This window comes from Mastomys coucha, unplaced genomic scaffold (assembly GCF_008632895.1).
Source record: "Mastomys coucha isolate ucsf_1 unplaced genomic scaffold, UCSF_Mcou_1 pScaffold6, whole genome shotgun sequence".
NCBI classification, from domain to species: Eukaryota; Metazoa; Chordata; class Mammalia; order Rodentia; family Muridae; genus Mastomys; species Mastomys coucha.
Genome location: NW_022196912.1, coordinates 5,929,879 through 5,951,293, shown reverse-complemented (window position 1 = coordinate 5,951,293; position 21,415 = coordinate 5,929,879). Strand labels below are relative to the sequence as shown.

At 50.6% G+C, this 21,415-nt stretch overlaps 1 protein-coding gene and 1 long non-coding RNA gene across 3 annotated transcripts in view; one reads left to right on the top strand and one right to left on the bottom strand.

Annotated features, from left to right (window-relative positions):
- Positions 1 to 21,415, top strand: part of Ttc7a (tetratricopeptide repeat domain 7A) — a 105,571-nt gene that overhangs the window by 34,464 nt on the left and 49,692 nt on the right. For both annotated transcript variants that reach the window (XM_031357419.1, XM_031357420.1), the window contains exons 6-11: positions 3,612 to 3,690; positions 4,745 to 4,902; positions 5,415 to 5,478; positions 15,766 to 15,903; positions 16,631 to 16,714; positions 20,786 to 20,890. In XM_031357419.1, coding sequence (XP_031213279.1) covers positions 3,612 to 3,690; positions 4,745 to 4,902; positions 5,415 to 5,478; positions 15,766 to 15,903; positions 16,631 to 16,714; positions 20,786 to 20,890 — 628 coding nt within the window. The remainder of the gene's footprint in view (positions 1 to 3,611; positions 3,691 to 4,744; positions 4,903 to 5,414; positions 5,479 to 15,765; positions 15,904 to 16,630; positions 16,715 to 20,785; positions 20,891 to 21,415) is intronic.
- On the bottom strand, positions 16,335 to 19,760 carry LOC116080820. Its single transcript, XR_004114618.1, has 2 exons — positions 19,691 to 19,760; positions 16,335 to 16,940 (listed from the first exon to the last, which is right to left on the bottom strand). It is a non-coding gene; the product is annotated as an uncharacterized LOC116080820 (long non-coding RNA).

The window sequence follows — 21,415 nt, the reverse complement described above, 5'->3', positions numbered from 1 at the left end:
GTGGGGGGGCTGCACTGCTGACTGTGTGGGGTGGGGGCTGCACTGCTGGCTGGGGGTGGGAGGGCTGCTATCCTACTGTGTTCCACCTTTCTCCTGGAGTCCTATGTTGGCTGAGCTGCTAACACACCCCCTCCTTTTCTTGGCCAGTTGGACTTGATTTTAGTTGAAATAACCGGCTTCCTAGCTTCTCCCCATGCAGCCTGTTTCTGGGCCAGGGTTTGTTTGAGGCTCTGTTTGGATACTGTTAAAAGTGGGCAGCTTGGCTCACAAAGGTCAGCAGGAGAGACCAGAACAAAGAGATCTTTCAAGCTGGCTTTTCACAGGACAGCCAGAAAGAACCAGGGGAAACCCCAGCTCCACCCAGCAGAAGCAGCTGCAGGCTGGGCGAGGCTTGCTCAGGCCGTGATGTCTGGGCTGGGCCGTTTGAGAACCCCTACCTAGATATTTCTTAGAGGGGCAAGCTGAGGCAGGGGCATTCTCAGCACGGGAGAGCCAGGCAACCCAGGCTAGGATCCCAAAACTCCTGTGTGGCCCTGGCCTCTGGAACCTCTTGTATGGATTGTTTCTTTTAAAGCAGTCAATATAAATTGGGATTTACTCAAAACATGCCTGAGGGTAATGATTTACTCTGCAAAAGCATTCCCAGGAGCCTGTTCAGATGCCAACATCTCTTATGGATCTGAAATTTATTTAAAAGGCAAGCAAAAACCTTTTGGGATGCAGGATTGTGTTTGAGTGCAGCACTCTGTCCTTTGTGTCCTGGGAGTGGCCAGTGCCCAGATGTCAGCACCCTTCCCCAGCGTCCAGGGGCGGCCCCTTTGCTGGTCCTGGGATGTGACAGAGAGGACAGTCCCTCCTGTGACTGGGGAAGAAGAGCCATTAGGCACTCTTGGCTCCGGTCTCCTGGTAGCAGCCTGCTCCAGGCTGCCAGGGAAGAGGCTGCCAGGTCTCCAGTAGAGTGGAAAATCACCCACAGCCCCAGGAGTGGCCTGCCTCTTCGGAGCCACAGAGCCCTAGGCAGCCCCAGGGACCAGCCTGCCTCAGCCTGTGGACACAATGTCCACCCTCCTCCCTAATCTCTCCCCACCTCACATCCTTTTTTTTTTTTTTTTTTATAATCCACCGCGTCCAGTTTGTATTGAATATATACTCCTGGGTGTGGGACCATCCACTGGCATCCACTGGTCAAACCAATAGCCACACCCTTAAAGAAAACCAACTCTCCCTTCTCCAGAAAGCATCGCCTATTGAGAGCTCCTCAGGGGTGGGAGCTCATGGGCTCCTCCATCCATACTAGAGTGTGGGCGGGCTTCATTTTGTTCCTGCAACCACAACTGCTCTGAGTTACAGAAGTGAGTCCTGTCAGTCAGGAAAGACTGCTCCAGTGGGGTCCTCCCTGGCCTCTGCTCTTACCATCTGTCTGTCTCCTCTTTGGTAATGGCTCCTGAGTTTTGTTGCGGGGTACGGGTATAGAACTTGCATTTCTTCTTCTCTTTTTAAATTTCTTTAGATTTATTTATTTGTACGTGTATGAGTATTTTACCTGCATGTGTGTATAATACATGTTTACCTTTGGAGGTCACAGAGGAGGTCAGGTAGGTGCTGGGAACTGGCCCTGGGTCCTGTGTGAGAACAGTAAGTGTTCTTAACCACTGAGCCGTCTTCCCAGCTCCTGCACTTGCGTGTCTAACAAGTCCAAGGGCTGACTGTTCTCTGAAAAGCTCTGTCCTGAGGCCTCATTTCCTAACGTGCAGACAGAGGACCTTTAGTGATAAGCACATCAGAATTGAGCAGTACACACACTGGCTTGTAAAAATTACTTCTCTGCTTAAAAGTACTTCTGTGATTAATATATTTTGAGACACAAAAACAAATACCACCAACACAAAACCCATGATTTCAAGAATTTTTTTAATTAGAGTGAGATGTCTACTACGTAAAAAGAAGGAAGATATAACCAAAGGTATTACCTAAGCAATAATACTGGTGATGGACTAGTGGTAACATTTGAGAATGGAGCATGCCAACAGGAATCTGCAGATGCTGAGCTGAGTGTAAGCCTGTATTTTGCAGATGAGACTGTGGGCCACAGAGGTAGGCTTGCTTCCCTGATACAGTACAGGGAACATCTGGAGCAACATCTGGAGGCTGAGGTTCCCTTCCTGCTTTATGCTGGCTTCTTCTGCTTACTGACTGACTTCCTCCAGGTCTATTTGTCTACGTTCTCAGCTAACATGCAAAGGTCTGCATTTATAACCTTAGGAGCTTGTGTGGGGTAGTTGTTGTTTGTTTGTTTAAGTTTCCCTGAAGGCAAAAGAATTTACTGATCTGCTCAATCTTGTTCTATTGTTAGGCTCCCAGGCTACAAAGTCTCTGGGGCCTGAGAAGGTAGGGGTGGCCAGCCAACTACAGTTTAGTCCCTCTCTGTGCTGGCCCTGAAGCCTCTGCTTTCCCTTGTCTGATGTGGTCCCAGGAAGCTTCTGACAAGGTGAACAGAGCCAGCCTCAGTCATCTCCTGATGAGCACACGCTTACTTCATAGGCCCTGCGGTGTCCCAGGGCTTCAGGAACACATGAGATAGCTCTTGGCCTCAGGAAGCCACAGCCTGAGTCTGCTCAGCCATGGAAAGTGGCCTTGTGGGCCAGTGTGTGCTTCAGGAGAGGAACTAAAATGTGTACAGTGCTGTGGGAATAAAGAGCGGGTCATGGAGCAAGGAATGATGTTGGAACTGGTATTTTCAAGGATGGCAGGAGAAAGGCTGAGGGCACTGGGCTCCTGAGACTTGATGAGAGAACTACAGATATCCAGCAAAAACTCACTTGTGTGGTGGGAGCTGAGATGTGGGAGAGGAGGAAAGCCAGTCAGTTCAGAAGGTCAGGCTGAGGACGGATCCTTCCACCAAAGGACCCAGCCTCAGTTGGATGCTCCAGGGACTTTCTGTGTTGGCTAGACACCTCCAAGGATCATGAGAACCCTTTTCAAACTGCAGGACACAACCATTTGGGTTGTACAATGGACCAGATATGCTACAGCCAGTATTTTTAAGAGGCAGAGTAAGGCAGAGGAATGAGTTGGAGCACGTCAGAGTTGACTGCATGCAGATATTGGGTCAAGAACCCAGTTTTATATGAGGAAAGCATGCTCCAGTACTGAGTTGTGATATGAGATATATTTCTCAGTGAGGGTCATACTGTAACACCCTGAGGGAGTAGGCCTGGCTAGTATGGTCATCAAGGTGAGGCAGGCCCTGGTAGTAGGGACCAATGAGGATGGATTTCAATGTGGGCCTGTTACACCATGGGTAAAATGAAGAAGCCATAAAGTTCAGCACAGCCCAAGGCACTTGGGCCAAGATGACATCTTGTTTGTAGTACTGGTGTCTTGATGCCCAGTTGGTTATAAATCAGAAGCCTAAGTTGCTGGAGGGTTCCTCCCTCTGCTTATCCATTCTAGACTTTGAGGGTCCTGAAGTTACAACTCTGGCTTTCATCCCACTGATTGAAGGTGTTCAAAAAAGACTCAAGTAGACAGGCCACCTGTTAGTGCTGGGCTCTGAGGGTAAATGTGGAGCTCAGGTAGCAACGGTCCCACTTTTTGTTGTCCTCCCCCAGGAACATTGTGAAAGGCATGAAGGAGCTCCGGGAGATTCTGAGGGCTGTGGAGACCAAAGCAACGCAGAACTTCAAAGTGGTAATGTGGCTGTTGGCTGCGGCTGGTTTCTGCTGAGGTCAATTTGGGTGGGAGACAACACAAGCCCTACCAGGAGGTCCCTGACCTAAACATGGTACATGAATGCCTATGCCCACCCTCTTCTGCTCTCAGCAGACATTGTTAATTGATCCCAGACTACTTCCCCACCAAGCCTGGGAGAGGCAGTCTCTTCATCTCTTCTTCATCAGGGCACAGAAGATGAGTGACTCCTAGCATTAAATCAGAATTGAAATCTACCACCATCCCTTGCATGGGCAAAACTGTCCTTATGAGCTGTGGTATTGCTCACTTTTATGTTGTTGTTGTTGTTGTTGTTTAATTTATTTAATGTATAAGCACTCTATCTGCATATACACCTGAATGCCAGAAGAGGGCATCAGAACTCATTATAGATGTAGATGGTTGTGAGCCACCTTGTGGGTGCTGGGAATCAGGATCTCTGGAAGAGCAGACAGTGCTCTTAACCTCTGCTCCATCTCTCCAGCCCTTCTTAATGGTCTTAATAAGTGGCATCGACTCTTCCTTTCGTGTCCCAACTTAGGTCTGTGTTCTTAGATCTTTGTCCCTGCAAAATCAGAGCCATGGCTGTTTTTATTATTCTCATAGGAATTTTGGGTCAACTGTCAGTCTCTAGACAGCATCTGGTAGGCAGACTCCTGTACCTGTGGCCTCCCATTCTCCACCTCTAGAAGGGACTGCAGTGTCCTCAGTGGGTAGAGCCAGGCTGAGGAGAGGAGACAGGAGAGGAGAGGGGAGGGGAGGAGACGGGAGGGGAAGAGAGGGGAGGGGAGGAGAGGAGAGGAGAGGAGAGGAGAGGAGAGGAGAGGAAAAATGCAGTGGAGCAAGGCCATCCCGAGAGAAGTGGGGGCTTCCGTGCTACAGGGCCTGGGCAGTGAGAGACTTAGGATTGAAGTTATGGGGCCCCCCAGAGGCCCAGTACAACACACAGTGGGTGGGTTTGCTAGTTGGGAAACAAAGGGCCACACAAGGCAAACTAAAGAAGTCTGAGCCTGCATCTCTCCCCCTCTGCCAGGTGGCCGCCAAGCACCTGGCAGGGGTCCTGCTGCACTCCCTGAGTGAGGACTGTTACTGGAGCCCCCTGTCCCACCCTTTGCCTGAGTTCATGAGCAAGGAGGAGAATTCCTTCATCACTCAGACCCTTCGGAAACCTCACCTCTATGAAGGAGACAAGTGAGTACCACCTGTCCTGTTGTAGCCCGCTGGTCTCACGATGTATCCAGACTCTGTTCCCTGCCGGTATTATTGTATCCTGCTTGCCCAGCCTCCAGCCTGCACAGAACCAGGCAGACATTTGAGAGACTAAGGAAAGATGGTCTCTGGTGGGGTTGGGAGAGAAATCTTCATGGCTCCCCGAAGCCACACATTTGGAGGTTGCCTACTCTCCTGACTTGCCCCTTGATGTACCTACCAGTGAAGTCTGTGGTCACCACCAGGGCTTCTCCTCTTGCCTCAGGCTGGGAGTGGATGATGAGCCATTTCTTCTGCAAGATAGCAGCAGCCTTTCAGGGTCAGAACTCCGGGGCTTGATAGGAGCTGCTCCTGGTGTTTGGTGCCTGTGAATTATGCAGGAGAGGGTCAGCTTACCAGGCTGATGTTGACTTGGGGCAAGAGGACTGCTTGGGGGCCAGAGGTGCTGTTGGTGTGGGCTGGGCTGCAGCCAGGGATGCTGTTGTGTTTTCCAGCCTCTACTGCCCAAAAGACAACATAGAGGAGGCCCTCTTGCTGCTGCTCATCAGTGAGTCCATGGTAAGCCCCAGGCACCACTGACCCCAGTGGGTTGAGGTTATAGTTATAGAGCATGCTGGGATAGGCAGAGGTTATGCATAGCTTAGTCAAGCTCTGCCTCCCAGGGATGCCCGGGAGGTATGCACTTCTTACACACACACACACACACACACACACACACACATACACACACAACTGCAAGTCTGGCTCATTAGTCTAGGTTTTGGCCACACTAGCTCTGCTGGGCTATGCTGAGAGACCTAGCATCTGTCCCCAGGTGGGTAGGGACTGAGTGTGTGTGAACCCCTCTTCTGGGATTACAAAAACTGGTTATCACAAGTCAACAGTCTGCACTGAGCAGCCGTGTGCTGGGTGCTCTGATGCCGTAAGAGAACAGACAGATAGGGAGCTGAAGAAGTGTGCATTTGGAGGCATGACGCCTGGATCCAGGCTCCAGCATTGCCCGAGTTAGCTGAGGCCAAGGGCAAATCCTTCCATCTCTGAGAGTCTCGGTGTTCTCTTCATAAGATGGTAACTCACAGGTAAGTGTGGATAGAATTTATAGTCTTGCCACAGCTAGACTTGTTATCTGCCTTGTGCCTGGCCCTGTCCTAGAAGCCAGAGATGGAGCCATAAGCAAAATGGAGGCAAGCCCCTGCCCTCATGACGTTCACATCTTAGTAAGGGGTGGCAGTAGTAAAGTAGTGAATGGTTCCAGTACCCAGGCTCTCCACACTGGGGGGTCCATCTCCCAAACCCTAGGAAGACGCTTGTGTGAGAGTGTGCATGTATGCATGCCATGGGGACCACAATACTTGGCAGTGTACACGGAGTGCTTTGGGGACTCCTCGAAGGAGAGCATGGTTGGGGTGGGTAGCCCTGGAGGCGTGAGATGAAGGATGGACCTTAGGCTCCAAGGGATGCTCAAGAAGGGGAGCACAGATTACAGAGGCCAGGGGTAAGGAGGGGTGTCCTCACAGCTGGGTCCAAGTCCTTCAGTGCTGAAGCTGGCCAGTGTTGCTAGCCAGGCTGAGAAACAGGTGCCTTAGATGAGATTGAGAACCTGAGATGCTCTGAGCTGGGCTATTCACGATCACCAGTGTTTCTTTGGCTGTCAGTATGGATGATGCCAGGACTTGTCCAGGGCACATGGGTGGGTCACCTCTGGTTGCCCAGATCTACTGATAAGTACATATGCTGAGGGATGCTGGACTGCAAGGCAGGGAGACTGGCCTTCCTCAGCCAGGCCGTTCTAGATCTGAGTGTTGCTGAGGCCCAGCCGACCAGGCATCCTGGGTACATGCTTGTTGCTGCTTCAGGGGGAAGGGACATCTAGTGGCTTAGCCAGATTTGGAGATGAAGTACCAAGGGTTGGATTTATTCTTTGGGGAACTGGAAATGATTTCTTTCTCTAACTACAGACTAAATCTCACTTTAATTTTAGATTTTTTTTTTCTGAGAGGTTTTCTCTATATAGCCCTGGCTGTACAAGGACTCTGGCCTTGAACTCTTAGAAATACTGCCTCTGCCTCCAAAGTGCTGGGATTAAAGATGTTTGCCACCACTGCCCAGCTTAAACTTTAGAATATTAAAGTAGAACTATTAGAGTCCCTCCACCCAGCCATGGAATCACCTGGACCCTCCTGTGAGTCTGCTCTGAGAGTACCTGTCTCTGGAGATGTGGGCAGAGGAATGCAGTGTAACTTACAGTGTGCTTTGGATGATAAAGGTAAATGCAAGACGCTTTCTCTGCTAGGCACAGAAGTGGCTATTTCACTAGGTAAACATTATGTTGAATCATAGGAAATTACCTATTTTCAATTATTTATGGCTTACAAAAAACCATTTTTGAGGTTGAGATGCCCTTCTGTTGGTAGAGAACTTGTCTAACATGCACTAATCCCCAGGCTTGTTCTCCCACATGACTTGAAACCTAGTTTATGCCTGTAATCTTGGCACTCTCATGGTGGGTTCAGGAAAGACAAGAGGGTCAGAAAATCAAAGTCATTCTCAGCTAAAAGGATGTTTGGGACCAACTTGGGCTATCTGGAACCTGTCTCCAAAAACAGAAGGCAGGCGAAAGTTATGTCAGTAGTTTCATGTAGCTCAGATTAATACTATTGTGTCCCCATTCTACAGATGAGGAAGTAAGGGAAAGGCCACACGATGGATATATATCTTGGTCAAGGTCATATAATAACCTTTGTCTTCATGATATGAGGCACATGCCCTCACAAACGAGTTTCTGCAAACACGAGACCCAGAGCCCAGCCTCCTGGATTTAAGTCTTGGGTCTGCTTCCTGCTTTTCTCAAGCAGAAATGGCCAGGGAGGAGATTCTGGAAATAAAATGCATGGTGTCATGGGGAGCGTGTTAACAGGCAGGCCAGAGCCACTGTCTTCTGTCTCCTTGGTGTTTAACCGCCAGCATGACACAAGCTAGTGTCTCCTGGGAAGGGGACTCTCAGTGAGAGATGGTACAGATCGGAGTGGCCCATGGGGGTGCTCGGGGGCATACACTGACTATATCAGTTAAGGTGGGAAGAACCTCAGTGTGGCTGGCACCATTTCCTGGGCGGGCACTCAGAACTATACAAGAGTGGAGGAAATAATTTGAGCACTGACAGGCGTCCTGTGTCATTATTCCCTGTTCTGACTTCGAGTGCAATGTGACCGGCTCCCTTGGGAATTCCCTGCTGGGATGAACTGGAACCTGGAACTGTGAGCTAAGATAAGCCCCTCTGTCTCTGAGTCTCTCTGTCCATCCAGCTCGTGGTCTCTCTCTCTCCCTCTCCCTCTCCCTCTCTCCTCCCCCCCCTTTCCCTACAGGGTCTCAACATGTAGCCCTGGCTCTGTTGCAACTCACAATGTCAGATCCTTCAGGGATTAGGGATTGCATATCAGATATCCTGCATATCAGATGTTTACATTATAATTCATAACAGCAAAATTATAGTTAAAAAGTAATAATGAAGTAATTTTATGGTTGAGTGTTGTCAAAACATGAGGAACTGTATTAAAGGGTCACGGTATTAGGAAGGTTGAGAACTACTATACTATGTAGACTTGGCTGGCCTCAAACTCTGCCTCCCAAGTACTGCTTCTAAAGGCCTGTGCCACTACACCCTGGCTAGCCCTTCCTTCCTGTCTTGAGTTGCTCTTGACATAAACAGCGCCAGCACCACTACCACCTATGTTCTGGCTTCTTAGAGGTCAGAGCCCAGGACCAGAGCTCAGGTGACTCTCCTGCAAGGTTATTGACACCACTGAGCCAGATACCCTAAGCTGCCCAGAGTCTGAAAGCAGAGTTGCTAGAATGTGGCCCATACCTGGCACTGGTGAATTTCCCTGAATATAGACCTTTCTCCAAGCAGCCTTTTCCTTTGCCTTGAGAGTAGCCCGCTGACCTGTCCAGGAGTTGCAAGGCTCCACTCTGGTAACCAAGTACGGTCCTGGGAAGTTCTCTGTATCGTGCTGGGTAGAGAAGCTGTCCAGTTTGGTTTGCACGGTTGCTAAGAGGAGGTACCTCCTTGGCTTGGCTGGTTTGTTTCCTCTTGCCCATACCAACCCCAGCAGACATTTAGAAATGAAGACCTGGGGGAGGAGAGTCGACAGGAGAAACCTTACAGTCCATCTCCAGAAGGTGCTCTCCCGTTACTATAGACAGGCCTCTGTGGCTCAGAGCAGTCTGCCACAGATCCACCCAACCTTCCCTCAACTCTCCTTCCCTCCACTTATATTCTTTTCATTTCGTTCTGTTTTGAGACAGGGTCTTGCTATGTAGCTTTGGCTGGCTTGGAATTTACTCTATAGAGTAGGTGGGCCTTGAACTCACAGAGATCCACCTGCCTGTGCCTCCTGCGTGCTGGGATTGAAAGCATGTACCACCATGCCTAGCACATTCTTTTTATTAATTTGTTTATTATGTCTTGAGTTTTGTGTATGTGAGATTGTACACATCATAGTGTGATTTCAGAGCTCAGAGGACAACTTGTGGAAGCCAGATCTCTCAGTACATTGGTCCTGGGGATCCTAATCAGTCACCCCCTTCACCCACTGAGCCATCCTGCAGACTCCTGTAGTTGCACTATTGGTTGGCTAGAAAGTGGACTGTGGGTTGTGTCAGCTCTTGCTCCGACCCTCAGTTCAACCCTAAGGTTCCATAAACTTTGAGCATGCCCTCTATATGCCTGAGGGGTTGTCCTCACCTTTTTGCTGTTGACTGATTTTGGCTGTAGATGACAGGCTCGTGGGAAAACCTCTAGAGCAGCAGCTGGCAACCTTGGTTGTGACTTTGCAGCATCTCTTAGACTGACTACAGTAAAAGCCACACCTGCTGTGCAGCCACCGCCACTGTCACCGCTGCTCCTCACGTCTAGGATGTCCAGAGCCCCACCCAGCGGAGGATATTTGTGAGGTTTTCTGAGTGTTGTAGCTCCACTTTTATGGTTGGGAACTCGGAGAGTGGTTGTATAGGATCTACATGTATGCCTGGTGCCAGCATACAGCTTTCGTTATGGGCTAACCTATGTGATAAGGTGAGGGAACATGTCTTCAAAAAGATAAGTAGAAATCACCAATGTTTTCCCAGTAACATACGGAATTTGATTTATGGCTGTTTGAAGATGTGTGTTTTGGACCCTGTTCTGTGTCTTTGTGGCTTTTAGAGCTTTTCACATTCCACTCACTCGGATGTGCACATCCACCAGTTACCCACCAGCCATTCTCTATGCACACATCTATTTGCCCACCCACCTGTCCGTCCACTCGCCCACAGTCTATTCACATGCTCAACATTAACCACCACTTAATCTTTTTGAGCAGCTGTACTGTGCTGGACCATGCTCAGCACCATGGATAAAATGAATAAACTTTAAAGTCCTTATCCCTAGGGTGCTCCCACCTCGTGCAGTGAGTGTTAAAGCCAGCTCAATCTTTGCTACTGTTTTTGTTGAGCTGGGGAAGAATTCATTGCTGGTTTGGCCTCTCAGAATGGAGGTACAAGTGTGGTGGTTGGAGGCCCTGCACCTTATCAAACCAGCTAGCTCTGTGTTGTACCAGTGCCTGGCGCCTGCCTGTGCAGGTACTATATTTGTCATTCAGAACTAAGCAAGACTCTTCTCTCCCTGGACCTGTTTCTCATCTGTAAGATGACATTAATAAAACCCCTGTGGAAGGAGTTTGGGTGGTTGTCTCAGTTAGGGTTTTACTGCTGTGAATAGATACCATGACCATGGCAAGTCTTATAAGGACAACATTTAATTGGGACTAGCTTATAGTTTCAGAGGCTCAGTCCAGTATCATCAAGGCAGGAGCATGGCAGCATCCAGGCAGGCATGGTGCAGGAGGAGCTGAGAGTTCTACATCTTCATCGGAAGGCTGCTAGAAGACTGACTTCCAGGCAGCTAGGATGGGGATCTTAAAGCCAAAGTGACACACCTACTCCAACAAGACCACACCTCCAAATAGTGCCACTGCCTGGGCTGGGCACATTCAAACCATGACAGGTGGATAAGAAAATGAACAGAGCTACCTACCTCTTAGGATTGTTCAGTACGTGTTTTCTTCCCGGGGTAGGGAAACCTTGACTGTGACTTAGTTACCTTTGAAAACATGGAGGTTTTAATCTAGCTGGAGATTGAGTGTATTAGTGTGTTGTTTTAAAGAAAAGGGCTTCCTAGGCAAGGTTCCATTTGGGACTCAGCAGATGGCACACGGTGTCCCAACTTTTGGCTCCTGGTTTACTGAAAGGCAGGCAAGGCCTTGCTCTGCAGAAGGCTGCCAGCTCAGAGCCTGTGGTTCAGTACCCGTGACAGGAAGACTGTGACATCTGCCACAGGAACTGTGTCGCTGGGTAGATGAAACCTGTCACAGAGCATGCTCGCTCTTGGCTCTGTGGACCGGCAGCGCAAGAGCTAGTGGTAATTATGTCTGCCAGTGGGGGACACCAGCAGGACTGTGTCCTCCGGCGGGGGGAGGGGGGTATTCCTGGGTACAAATGCTTCCTTGATGACTCCTGGGGTGACTGTTGGGATGCCAGCAACAGGTCCTGACGCTTGCTTGCTTGATGGAGAGGCTGTCTCAGTGAAGCCTTTGAGTAGGGCTTTGGGCATCTTGCTTCAGGAACCCGTTCTTTGCAAGATGACTGTATTAGTCAGGGTTCTCTAGAGTCACAGAATTTATGGTAGTCTCTATGTAGTAAAAGATTTTTTTTTTTTTTTTTTTTTTTTTTTTTTTTTTTTTTTTTTGTGGTTTTTCGAGACAGGGTTTCTCTGAGTAGCCCTGGCTGTCCTAGAACTCACTCTGTTTGACCAGGCTGGCCTCGAACTCAGAAATCCTCCTGCCTCTGCCTCCCAAGTGCTGGGATTAAAGGCGTGCATCAGTCTGTAGTTCAACTACCAACAATGGTCAGCAGCAGCTGTGAATGGAAGTCCAAGGATCTAGCAATTGCTCAGTCCCACAAGGCAAGCAGGCGAAGCTGAGAGCCTTCCTTCTACCAATGTCCTTATAAAGGCCTCCAGCAAAAGGTGTTGCCCAGATTAAAGGTGTGTGCCACACACCTTTAATCCCAGATGACCTTGAACTCGTAGCTCTTCCTATCTTAATCTTCTGAGATTCATAGCCACTATGCCTCAAGATCTCCATGCCAAGATTCAGGTCGGAAACTTGTATCTCTCAGCCTCTAGATTAGGGTCACAGGTGAGCCTTCTAATTCTGGATTGTAGTTCATTTCAGATAGAGTCAAGTTGACAGCTAGGAATAGCCACTACAATGACAGTGCCTAAGACTTTATTGGGGAGACCCTGTCTGCATTTTGCCTTGGTACCTTCTTCAGCAGAACCAGCCCAAGGCCTCCAATACTGTCAGTCAAGACTGCTCGACACTTTCCTAGAGTGAGGAAAGCGGCTGGGGTGAAAGCGGAATGTCAGCGTTTCCCTGGCTCTCGGCCCTCACTGTAGATTGGTCAGCTTACTCAGCCTCCCTCAGCCTTCCTCAGTCATCTAGAACGTGGGATGAGAGTAGGCAAGAGGGATGTGGGAGTAATCAGGTGCCACTTAGGAAGTCTTCCATTTCCCCCACTTAGATGGGAACCCTGTCTGGGACTAGGGTTAAGAAGAGGACAGGGCTGGGCAGAGGTGGAGGTCAGGGCCAGCTGAACCGCAACCAGTAGAGACTGGGAACTGCCGGAACTGCCAGGATAACCATCTACTTGATGTTCAGGAAAGCATCGGGCCTGGTCTAGCATTTGAAGGCTCATCTTCAGGCCCTCAGGCCTCTGGGAAGGTTATGTTTGTCCCACTGCTGTCTGGGTTCAGGAGCCAGATAAATTGATGGGAATGAGAACTCCCTTTCTTTCTGAGAGAGTAATTTGAAGCTTACACTACAACAAGAGTTGTGCCTGTCTGAGGAAATGAGCTTTCCTGTATTTGTCTCAGGGCATTTGTCCAAGAGCAGTGGTGGGTCCTGATGGGTGTACAGCTATAGATGATGGGAATGTGGCTGGTCTCCTGGCAGTCTGAAAGCTCTAGTCTGGGAGAGGCTACCTGGGAAAACCACCAGAGAGACGGGGATGAGGAATAGGGACACCTCTGGGGTCCTGCCTAAGGACCAAATGCTTGACTTAATAAGAACAGGGCATCCCACAACAGGAGCTGGGTGTGGGAGACACAGCAGTGCATAGTAGACAGGGTGGGCAGGAAAAACCCAGGGAGAATAGTCACTGTTATCCCAAGGCCAGCACAAAGGCTGATGGGAGGGAAGACAGCACAGTAGCTGTGCATTTACACTAACAAGCATGTCCACCTTGCTCGCTGCCGTGGGTCTGGAAGTCTTCACTAGATCTGACGTCTGCCCGATGAAACCAGGACTCAGGCTGTGTATGTAGACAGGAAAGAGTGGACTGGGTCTGCCTCTGGACAAGCTACTTGTGAAGCCTGGAGGCCTGTGTGACCTAGGGTCAGTGAGCCCAAGGAAGAGGGAGGGATAGGAAAGCTGGGCAGCTCCTGGGGAGGGACTGCAAGCCTAGCTGTGGCAGCCCCTGCCTCTGAGGCTTGTTCTGGCTCAAGCCACACATGAATTCATGCTCTTTTGTGGCTCACAGGCCAAGTACCCAGACTTCCCTTTTTTCTGCTCCAGTTTCCCCACCCAAACCCATTACCATGGTTACATACACAGGCACTGCCCAGCAACCAGCACTAGCCCAGCATGTTGTAAGTTTTTTTAATCCTGCTCCCAAAGCCATGGTAGCAGCTGGGCAGACCTCTGCTTCCACTGTGGTAACCATGTTCCCCTCCTGCACAAAAGCTCTAAGGACCCCTAAGAGCATGCCTGCCGCCACTGCTGTCAGCCTGGTGGGGGCCCAGGTCATCAGGAGGACTTGCCCTATCTTATGTTTCATCTGCCCCATCACACCCAGTTCTGGAAATCTATCCCCAGTGCACACACCAGACACACCAGAGGCCTGTCCTATTAGGGCAGGTTCTAGAGTAGACAAAGAAGGAGTTTCTATGCAGGCCCAGAGTAGTCTTCCGGGGACATTGCTTGCTCCACAAAGGTGGATTTATGAGGTTCTGTGTTTAGCAATGCAGCCTAGAGATGGCATGCCCTGTCACACAGAGTGATGAGCCGGCTGGGGCTGCTAGGGTCCTTGTGTGTGAGACCCAGGGAGGCAGAGAGGTGGGCCAGCTCTAGGAAGGCAGAGAGGTGGGCCAGCACTAGGAAAGCAGCCATTGGAGCTGGGAGATGCCAGTGGGCAGGGTAACCAAACTCGGTTGAGCCTTGAAGACAGGAAACAGTAGTGAGTGCTTTGTGGCTGGAGAGAAGTCAGGTGGGGAAGAGCAGACAGAGAAAGAAAGGCTTTTAAAAGCCATCCTGAGGACAGTGGTGACAACACACTCTGCATTATGCTTCAAACATGGTTTCTGTGCACAGTGGGTTTCCCCAGTCCTTGAAAGTGCCCCGTGAGTCTCCCTCTACCTCAGAGATGCCACCCTTGCAGAACACCTGGCCTATTTCTTCCTCCTGCTAGATTCCAGTATGTGTGTGCAGAGGCATCCCTCCTGGATCTCTGTTCTTCATCCCCATCCCCTCCTTCTCTCCCATGGCTGCCTGGAGGAACCCATCACCCACAAGCTAAGAGCTGCTGGAGGTGGAGGAGTGGGGAGGAGCATTGCCAGGGATGAAGCACAGGTTGTGTTCCCACATGGCTGTGTGGGTGGGTCTCACCAGGAGGGAGAGGATTTCATGGCACTTTCCCTTCCTAACTGTTTGCAGTTCCTGACTAGGTTTAACAGGCTGGCTCTAGCAGTGATCTCTCTGAGGATTTCCTACCATTCCTGGTACCTTCACTCAGGCATCCTCTCCCAAGCCATCTGTGTTTCTTGAGGAGGAGGAATACAGATCACTAAGGAGCTTCAGCCCTTTGCCTACAGGAGGGAGGGTGGCTTCTGCAGAAGCCAACAGTGAGAGTAGCTGGTGGGCAGGATGGGGCCTTGGATCTGGTAGGATCCTCAGGTTTCAGGGCCAGGCTCCTTTGTTCTATCTGACAGGCCAGTCCTTGGTTGACAGCCTCTGGGAACCAAAGTAGACTCAGACAGGGAAGGCAAAGCTAGATAAAGACTGCTTTAGCTGAAGGAGAGGATGCTGGGAGGTATCAGCAGGAGTGTGGGGCTAAATCTCAGCTTTGCCAAGCACAGCCACGGGAGCGTATGAGAATCACTTCAGACCCCAGATGTCCATGCCCTGCTGCTGGAGGTGGAGGAGTGGGGAGGAGCATTGCCAGGGATGAAGCACAGGTTGTGTTCCCACATGGCTGTGTGGGTGGGTCTCACCAGGAGGGAGAGGATTTCAGGGCCCCGGAGCTGTCATGACTGGTTAGCTACTCTTAGATCCTGGAAGAGGGAAGAGTGAGCATGAATGAGAGAGGACCTGATGATATCATGTGTGAAGTAGAGTGGGATGCTGCATGCCAACAGCTGACAGCTACATGCACACGAAAGGCACATGAAAGGCACATGGCCACATCACTGCCCTGGCGGCTTCACTCTAGGTTTGAAATCTTGCAGAGTTCCACAATGAACACTATAAGACCTTGAGCCTCAGGATGACTCTTCCCCCACCTGGACCAAGGGTTTGTCTTTGGAGAGAGCTTTGTGAGGACGGGGGAGGCCGTTTCCGAGGGTGTGGTCAGGTTCTGGGCCTGTGGCAGCAGTGAAATGTGACAGTGAGTGGCATTAGCAGGATGGGCCCCTGTGAGGGCCATCCAATTTTCTACCCTTACCGTCTTTCCCAAACTACATTCCACCTGCAGGCAACTCGGGATGTGGTACTGAGTCGGGCGCCAGAGCAGGCAGAGGACCGGAAAGTGAGCCTGCAGAATGCTTCAGCCATTTACGACCTCCTGAGCATCACACTGGGCCGGCGAGGCCAGTATGTCATGCTGTCTGAGGTAGGGTCAGTCATTCAACTTACCTCACTTCCTGGGAGTTTAGTAATTTGCAGAGGGCATCACAGGAGGTGACCACTGGTCCTCCCCCTTGCCCTTTCCTCTCCGCTGGCCTGCCTCTGACTAGCCTATGACCTCCATCCAAGCCAGTCACTGCAGCCTCATTCCCAGGTTCACTCTGCAGTGGGGGTGACTAGAGACCTTACCTTAGGGTGGTTAGGAAGAAATGTAAAAAGCAGAGAGCCAGGGCTGGCAAGATGGCTCAGAGGGTAAGAGCACTGACTGCTCTTCCAAAGGTCCTGAGTTCGAATCCCAGCAACCACACGGTGGCTTACAACCACCCATAATGAGATCTGATGCCCTCTTCTGGCACGGCTGAAGACAGCTCCAGTGTACAGTAATAATACACAGTGTATAAGAAGCAGAGAGCCCTGTGGTAATAAACACTAGTTATTTTTATTTCATAAGCCTTATTTCATTTGCACATCAAAATGGCTGTCTGAAACCATCCATGTATTATGGAGGTGGGAACCTAGGACTACTGTGGGTGAGACAACCTTTGTGCAGCATCACAGTGCTTATGTGCAGGGACTGGATCATCCCTGTGTTCCCAGACCACCCTGCGACTCTCTGAAGGCAGTGACGTGGCTCATGGTTACCCCGTAAGGGACTGGGATGCGGGGCAAGCAGGTGGCTGGTGGGGCAGTGCTGACCACATGTTCCTCCCCAGTGCCTAGAGCGAGCCATGAAGTATGCATTTGAAGAATTTCACCTTTGGTACCAAGTGGCCCTCTCCATGGTGGCTTGTGGGAAGGTAAGGCACAGGGCTGTGGGGGTGGGGGTTAAACACCCACTCTGATTCCTCCTGGACGTGGAGAGCAGTGCTGATTGGGAACTGTGAGCAGTATTGGGATGACTTTCTGAGGTGGATGGGGAAGGCTCTGTGTTTATGTTGTTTCTCTCTTCCTGTGGTCCACCATAGAGTGTTGGCAGCCCTTCTACTGTTGGCTCTAGGAGAGAGGAGCACTGTTCCTGCGTGCCTAGAAGGAGTAGTAGCAAGAGGTGATGAGTGTAGCAAGAGGTACCTTGGTAGAAACAGCAGAAGAGCCCAGCTCTGCCCAGAGCCAGGGGAGGCATCCGCCCTCCATCTGCCCATCCCCTGCTCCAGCATTCCTGCTTTTTGCTCAGATCAGAACTACGCTTATGTAAGCCTCTATTTTAAGCAGAGACATGAAAGGAAAACCTTTCCGGAGCTGGGGGCTGAGGGAGATGTGTCTGAGGATGCTTTGAATGCAGGAAACAAGGTGGTCTGAGCTCACAGACCGTTCCAAGAGCTGTAAATACCCAGGGCCCTTTTGTGGGGCTGAGGGAATCCCTCGCCCCCTGCCCATCTGTGCTATGTTCCATTTCTAGCCCCACAGCCTCTCCGAGGAGGCCCTCCCGGTGCGCCAGTGCCGCCTCCGTGGATGGGGGACAGCCAGAGTCAGCTGGGAGGCTCCTCGGGCATCCTCTGTTGGGCAGACCTTCTCTATCACAGGTCCCACTCCTCCCATTCCCCTCCCCCCCAGCATCTCAAAGTCAGAGAGTGGCTCTGCTTAGCAGGGGGTTGTCAGAACTCTAGGAGAATTCTGAATACAGACAGGGCTGGCCCTGCATGATTAGAGAGGACACTCCCTAGGAGCAAACAGCATGGGATAAATAGAGAGGTGGAGGACAGCAGGCACTCCAGGCAGAGGGCAGTGTGAACCAAGGAGGAGGGGCCGAATGGTCAGGAAGAGGTATGTGGGACTTGAAGGAACCAGCCTGCCTAGGGAGTAACAGTTGGCTGGGTAGCTGTGGCTAGACCTTATGCTAATCATGCGCACACAGCAACATGGAGCATCTTCTTCCTTCCTCCCCCAAACAGGAAACACCTTTAGCCTTAGAATAGCAGAACTGAGGAACAGCCTAGGGCCCTGCAGTGCTCCGTGGGTTGTGGATTTTTTTAAGCTACCCTCTTTAAAAACAAACAAACACAAAACAAACAAAACAAAACAAAACAAAAGAACAAAAAACTATCCATGGAAGTTAGCTTCAATTTCAAGAGAGCTCCTGGAGGCCCCAGCCTCAGGAAAGGAACCACAAATGTGGGGTCTTTCACCTCCTTATGGGGAAGCTGGGCTCAAAGTAGTCCAGCCTCTGGGAAGCCATTCCCTACTCTGGCTCCTTCATGATCCAGCAAGATGAGAATGGGGAGTTGGAATGCTTAGTAATTCCTTATATCTGAGGCTACACAGGCTGCAGACATTGGTCTCCACCCACCCATGCTCCCAGTGCACGAGAGATTGTTCTAGAAGGCATTCTCCAACACACACACCCCCCCCCCCGAATTCTGCATGTCAAAATTTGCCTGACTATCCTGGCAGACCTCAAAGGAGTGAGTGGCCAGAGCTTGCCTTTGCTGAGCCCAAAGTGGGAGTCCAGGTTCTATGCCTTCTAGAAGGTGCAGCCCGACAGATAGAAATATGCCTGGTGTTTCTCCCCACAGGAGTAACGAATGAGTTCTGTGGCATGATTTAGGTCGTTCCCTCTCTTGGTCTCCATGCAGCAGTTTCATTGGCTGCGTTGCTAGGTAACCAGCATGACAGGGGGGGAAAAAAAGAAGCCTGCTGCTCCTACTGCCGGGTCCTCAGATGGCTCCTTAAATAGCAGTGTTTTTCAGTCTGCATGGGGGTGGGGTGGGAAGCAGTGGGTGGACTGTGGAGGGTCAGGACTAGAGAATCCTGTGTTTCCAGGGTGCAAAGGTCAGAAGCTGAGGAGAAGCCTGAGGCTAGCTGGGGTGTGTAGATGGAAGGACAGTGCTGAGGGACTTGGTGTGTCATTCCCAGGAGAGCATCTCCAAGGAGGTGGGCCCTGGCAGCTACCACACAGTCTTCCTTGAGTCCACATTAAGAACTCTGGTTACGCCTGTTGTTTTCTGGTCCTGTCTTAGAAAGATGGGGAATTTTGACATTTGTCTCCTTCCCTGCTATCCCGCTTTCTGCAATCTCCTGGAGGGCTCGTCTGTCTGTTTCATCTGACTCCATCTCTCCAGGCCAGTACTGAGCCCAGGGTAGACCCCGGATGAACACACCTACAGTTACCGGCACTACTCCGCTTCCTCTTACTTAGAAGAAAACAATGGAGACTGAAGGGTTTATAGTGAAAAGAAGCCTATTTGCCTCAATAGTTTTGGAGCTCAAGGACAGGGTGCCAGCACTGGCCACCTCAAGGCAGATGACATAACAGGAGTGGAAACAAGTAGGAGGACTTGTACAGCAAGACAGGAAGCCAGATGGGGAGGTACTCGAAAGTCTTGTTGTTTTATACTAGTCCCTTGCAAGAACTATGAGAACAATATCCAGTTCTTTTAGGACACACACAATGACCATTACACATCCCCCAGTAGACCCCCATCTCTTCATGGGTCTACAACTTGGGGCTAACCACTCTGAGAAGGAAGCCTCCAGCACACACACTCGTGGAGCACACATTCAGAATGTATGCAGCCTTTGCTCAGTTAGAGCCCCAGGAAATCTATAACAGCAGCTGGGGGAAAGTTCTCCCATAGATGGTGGGGAACAGAGAGGTAACCCAGGGCAGTGGAAACACACATTCCATTCATCCTGCCGCTGGCAGATGAGCCTGCCAGAGCCCTCCTTTCCTTGGTAGCACCCCCCAGAGTTCCTAGGGAAAATGAGGGCTAAGTTAAAGGAGCTCATCCCACAGTAGAACCCAAAATGTGGTAATTGTTACAGTCACACACATATACCTGAGGCTCACAAGCAATTAGGAGCTTACATGCCAGGAGAGCTACTGTTCTTTCCTTCAGAATGTGTTAGATTCAGAAAGCATAAGGTTCCAGGTTCCAGAACATGGAACTGGACACACACACACACACACACACACTCTCTCTCTCTCTCTCCAGGAAACCAGCTTTTTCTGGCTGAGGTCATCCCCACAGAGGCCATAGGGTAGTGTTTAAGAATTAGGCCCAGGCTGTGTTCGAACCCTTTCTTGGTCACTTACAGGCTTTGAGCCAGCTGCTTGATTGCTCGGCTCTCCTCTCAGTGCTGCCTGTCTGGTAGGGATGTTGTGAAAATCCAACACTCTCATGGAGAAGTTAGCAAACTCTCTGGAAAAGGTCAGTCGGTAGTCAGTTTGAACTGACTGTTAATAGCTAGTCTGTCTCAGCCATTCTTCTCCAGTGTGGTGTCATGCAGCACACAGAGTTTGTGCTAACAGGTGTGAGTGAGTGTCAACTTGACCTTATTACAAAAACAGGCAGTGGGTTAGACTCAGCCGGTAGGCTCTTTTGGCAGCCCCTGACTTAGAAAAATGCCTGGAACATGATAAAATATGGAGTATTATCTGTCATTCCTAGTTGGAATGGTTGACATACCTGTCTGGGCCTGGATACCCTTCCTTTCTGACCCGCCCCCCACAACCCCTGAGGGGCCTCAGCTTCCTGTCTGGAGGTCTCCCTGACTGCCCCCCACTGTCTCGCTTTCCTTTTGTACATCTGTTCATCTGTCCAGTCCTGTTCCCAGCCCTCTTCTCCAAGGACAGGATGAGAGCCCCTGTTTATTCTCAAATCTCTGTGTTTCTCATCCTTTCTGTCTGTTATCACGTTAGGTGTTGTTATGTCACCAGAGGGTGAGCTTCGTGGTTTCCATTCTCCAATGGAAGGAAACAAGGCTCAGAGGACTCACCTGTAGTCAACATCACAGGGACTCCTCCAATGGGGCTCTCTTTCTGGGGTACCGAGCAAGGATTGTTGGGAGAAGCACCCTTGAGGGCATAGAGCACCCTAGACTCTGGAGATCTAGGGTGGCCAGTGATTGTGTTGCCTACTCTTGCTCTGCAGTCAGCCTACGCCGTGTCGCTGCTACGTGAGTGCATGAAGTTGCAGCCCTCGGACCCCACAGTGCCCCTGATGGCTGCCAAAGTCTGCATTGGGTCCCTGCATTGGGTGAGTGCCATGTGAGGTGAGGGTATGGCAGGAAGAGCCCAGGTCCAGTGACCTCCTGGGGAGTACTCTAGAAAGTGCGAATGATGTGGGGATGTTTGCAGTACAAGACAGGGTGCCACCTTTGTGTAGGGGCAGGAGGCCCCACTAACCTCAATCTTGACAGCATAGCCCCAGTTGGGACAGTATCTGACCATGGCTCAACTTTGAAATGTTATCTTCAGAGAGTCAAACAGATGGGAAGTAGGAGGGGTGGGGTGGCAGGCTAGACCTCAGAGTTACCTAGACCAGCCTAGAGGTAGACCAGAAGGGGAGGGGTTGAAGTCAAGCCTAGCCTGAGACAAAACAAAGATGGCCTCCTTGCAGCCCCTTCTTTGTTCTTACTGAATCCCTAGACTTTCCTAGATCCTGCTGTCTGGTCCCCACTTCTGCTGAGGCAGCTGTTAGAAGGAAACTCAGCTCAAAGGATATTTCTGCTCAGCTGATAGCCTTTACTGGGGGCTCTTGAAAGCATCCCCAAAAGGTCAG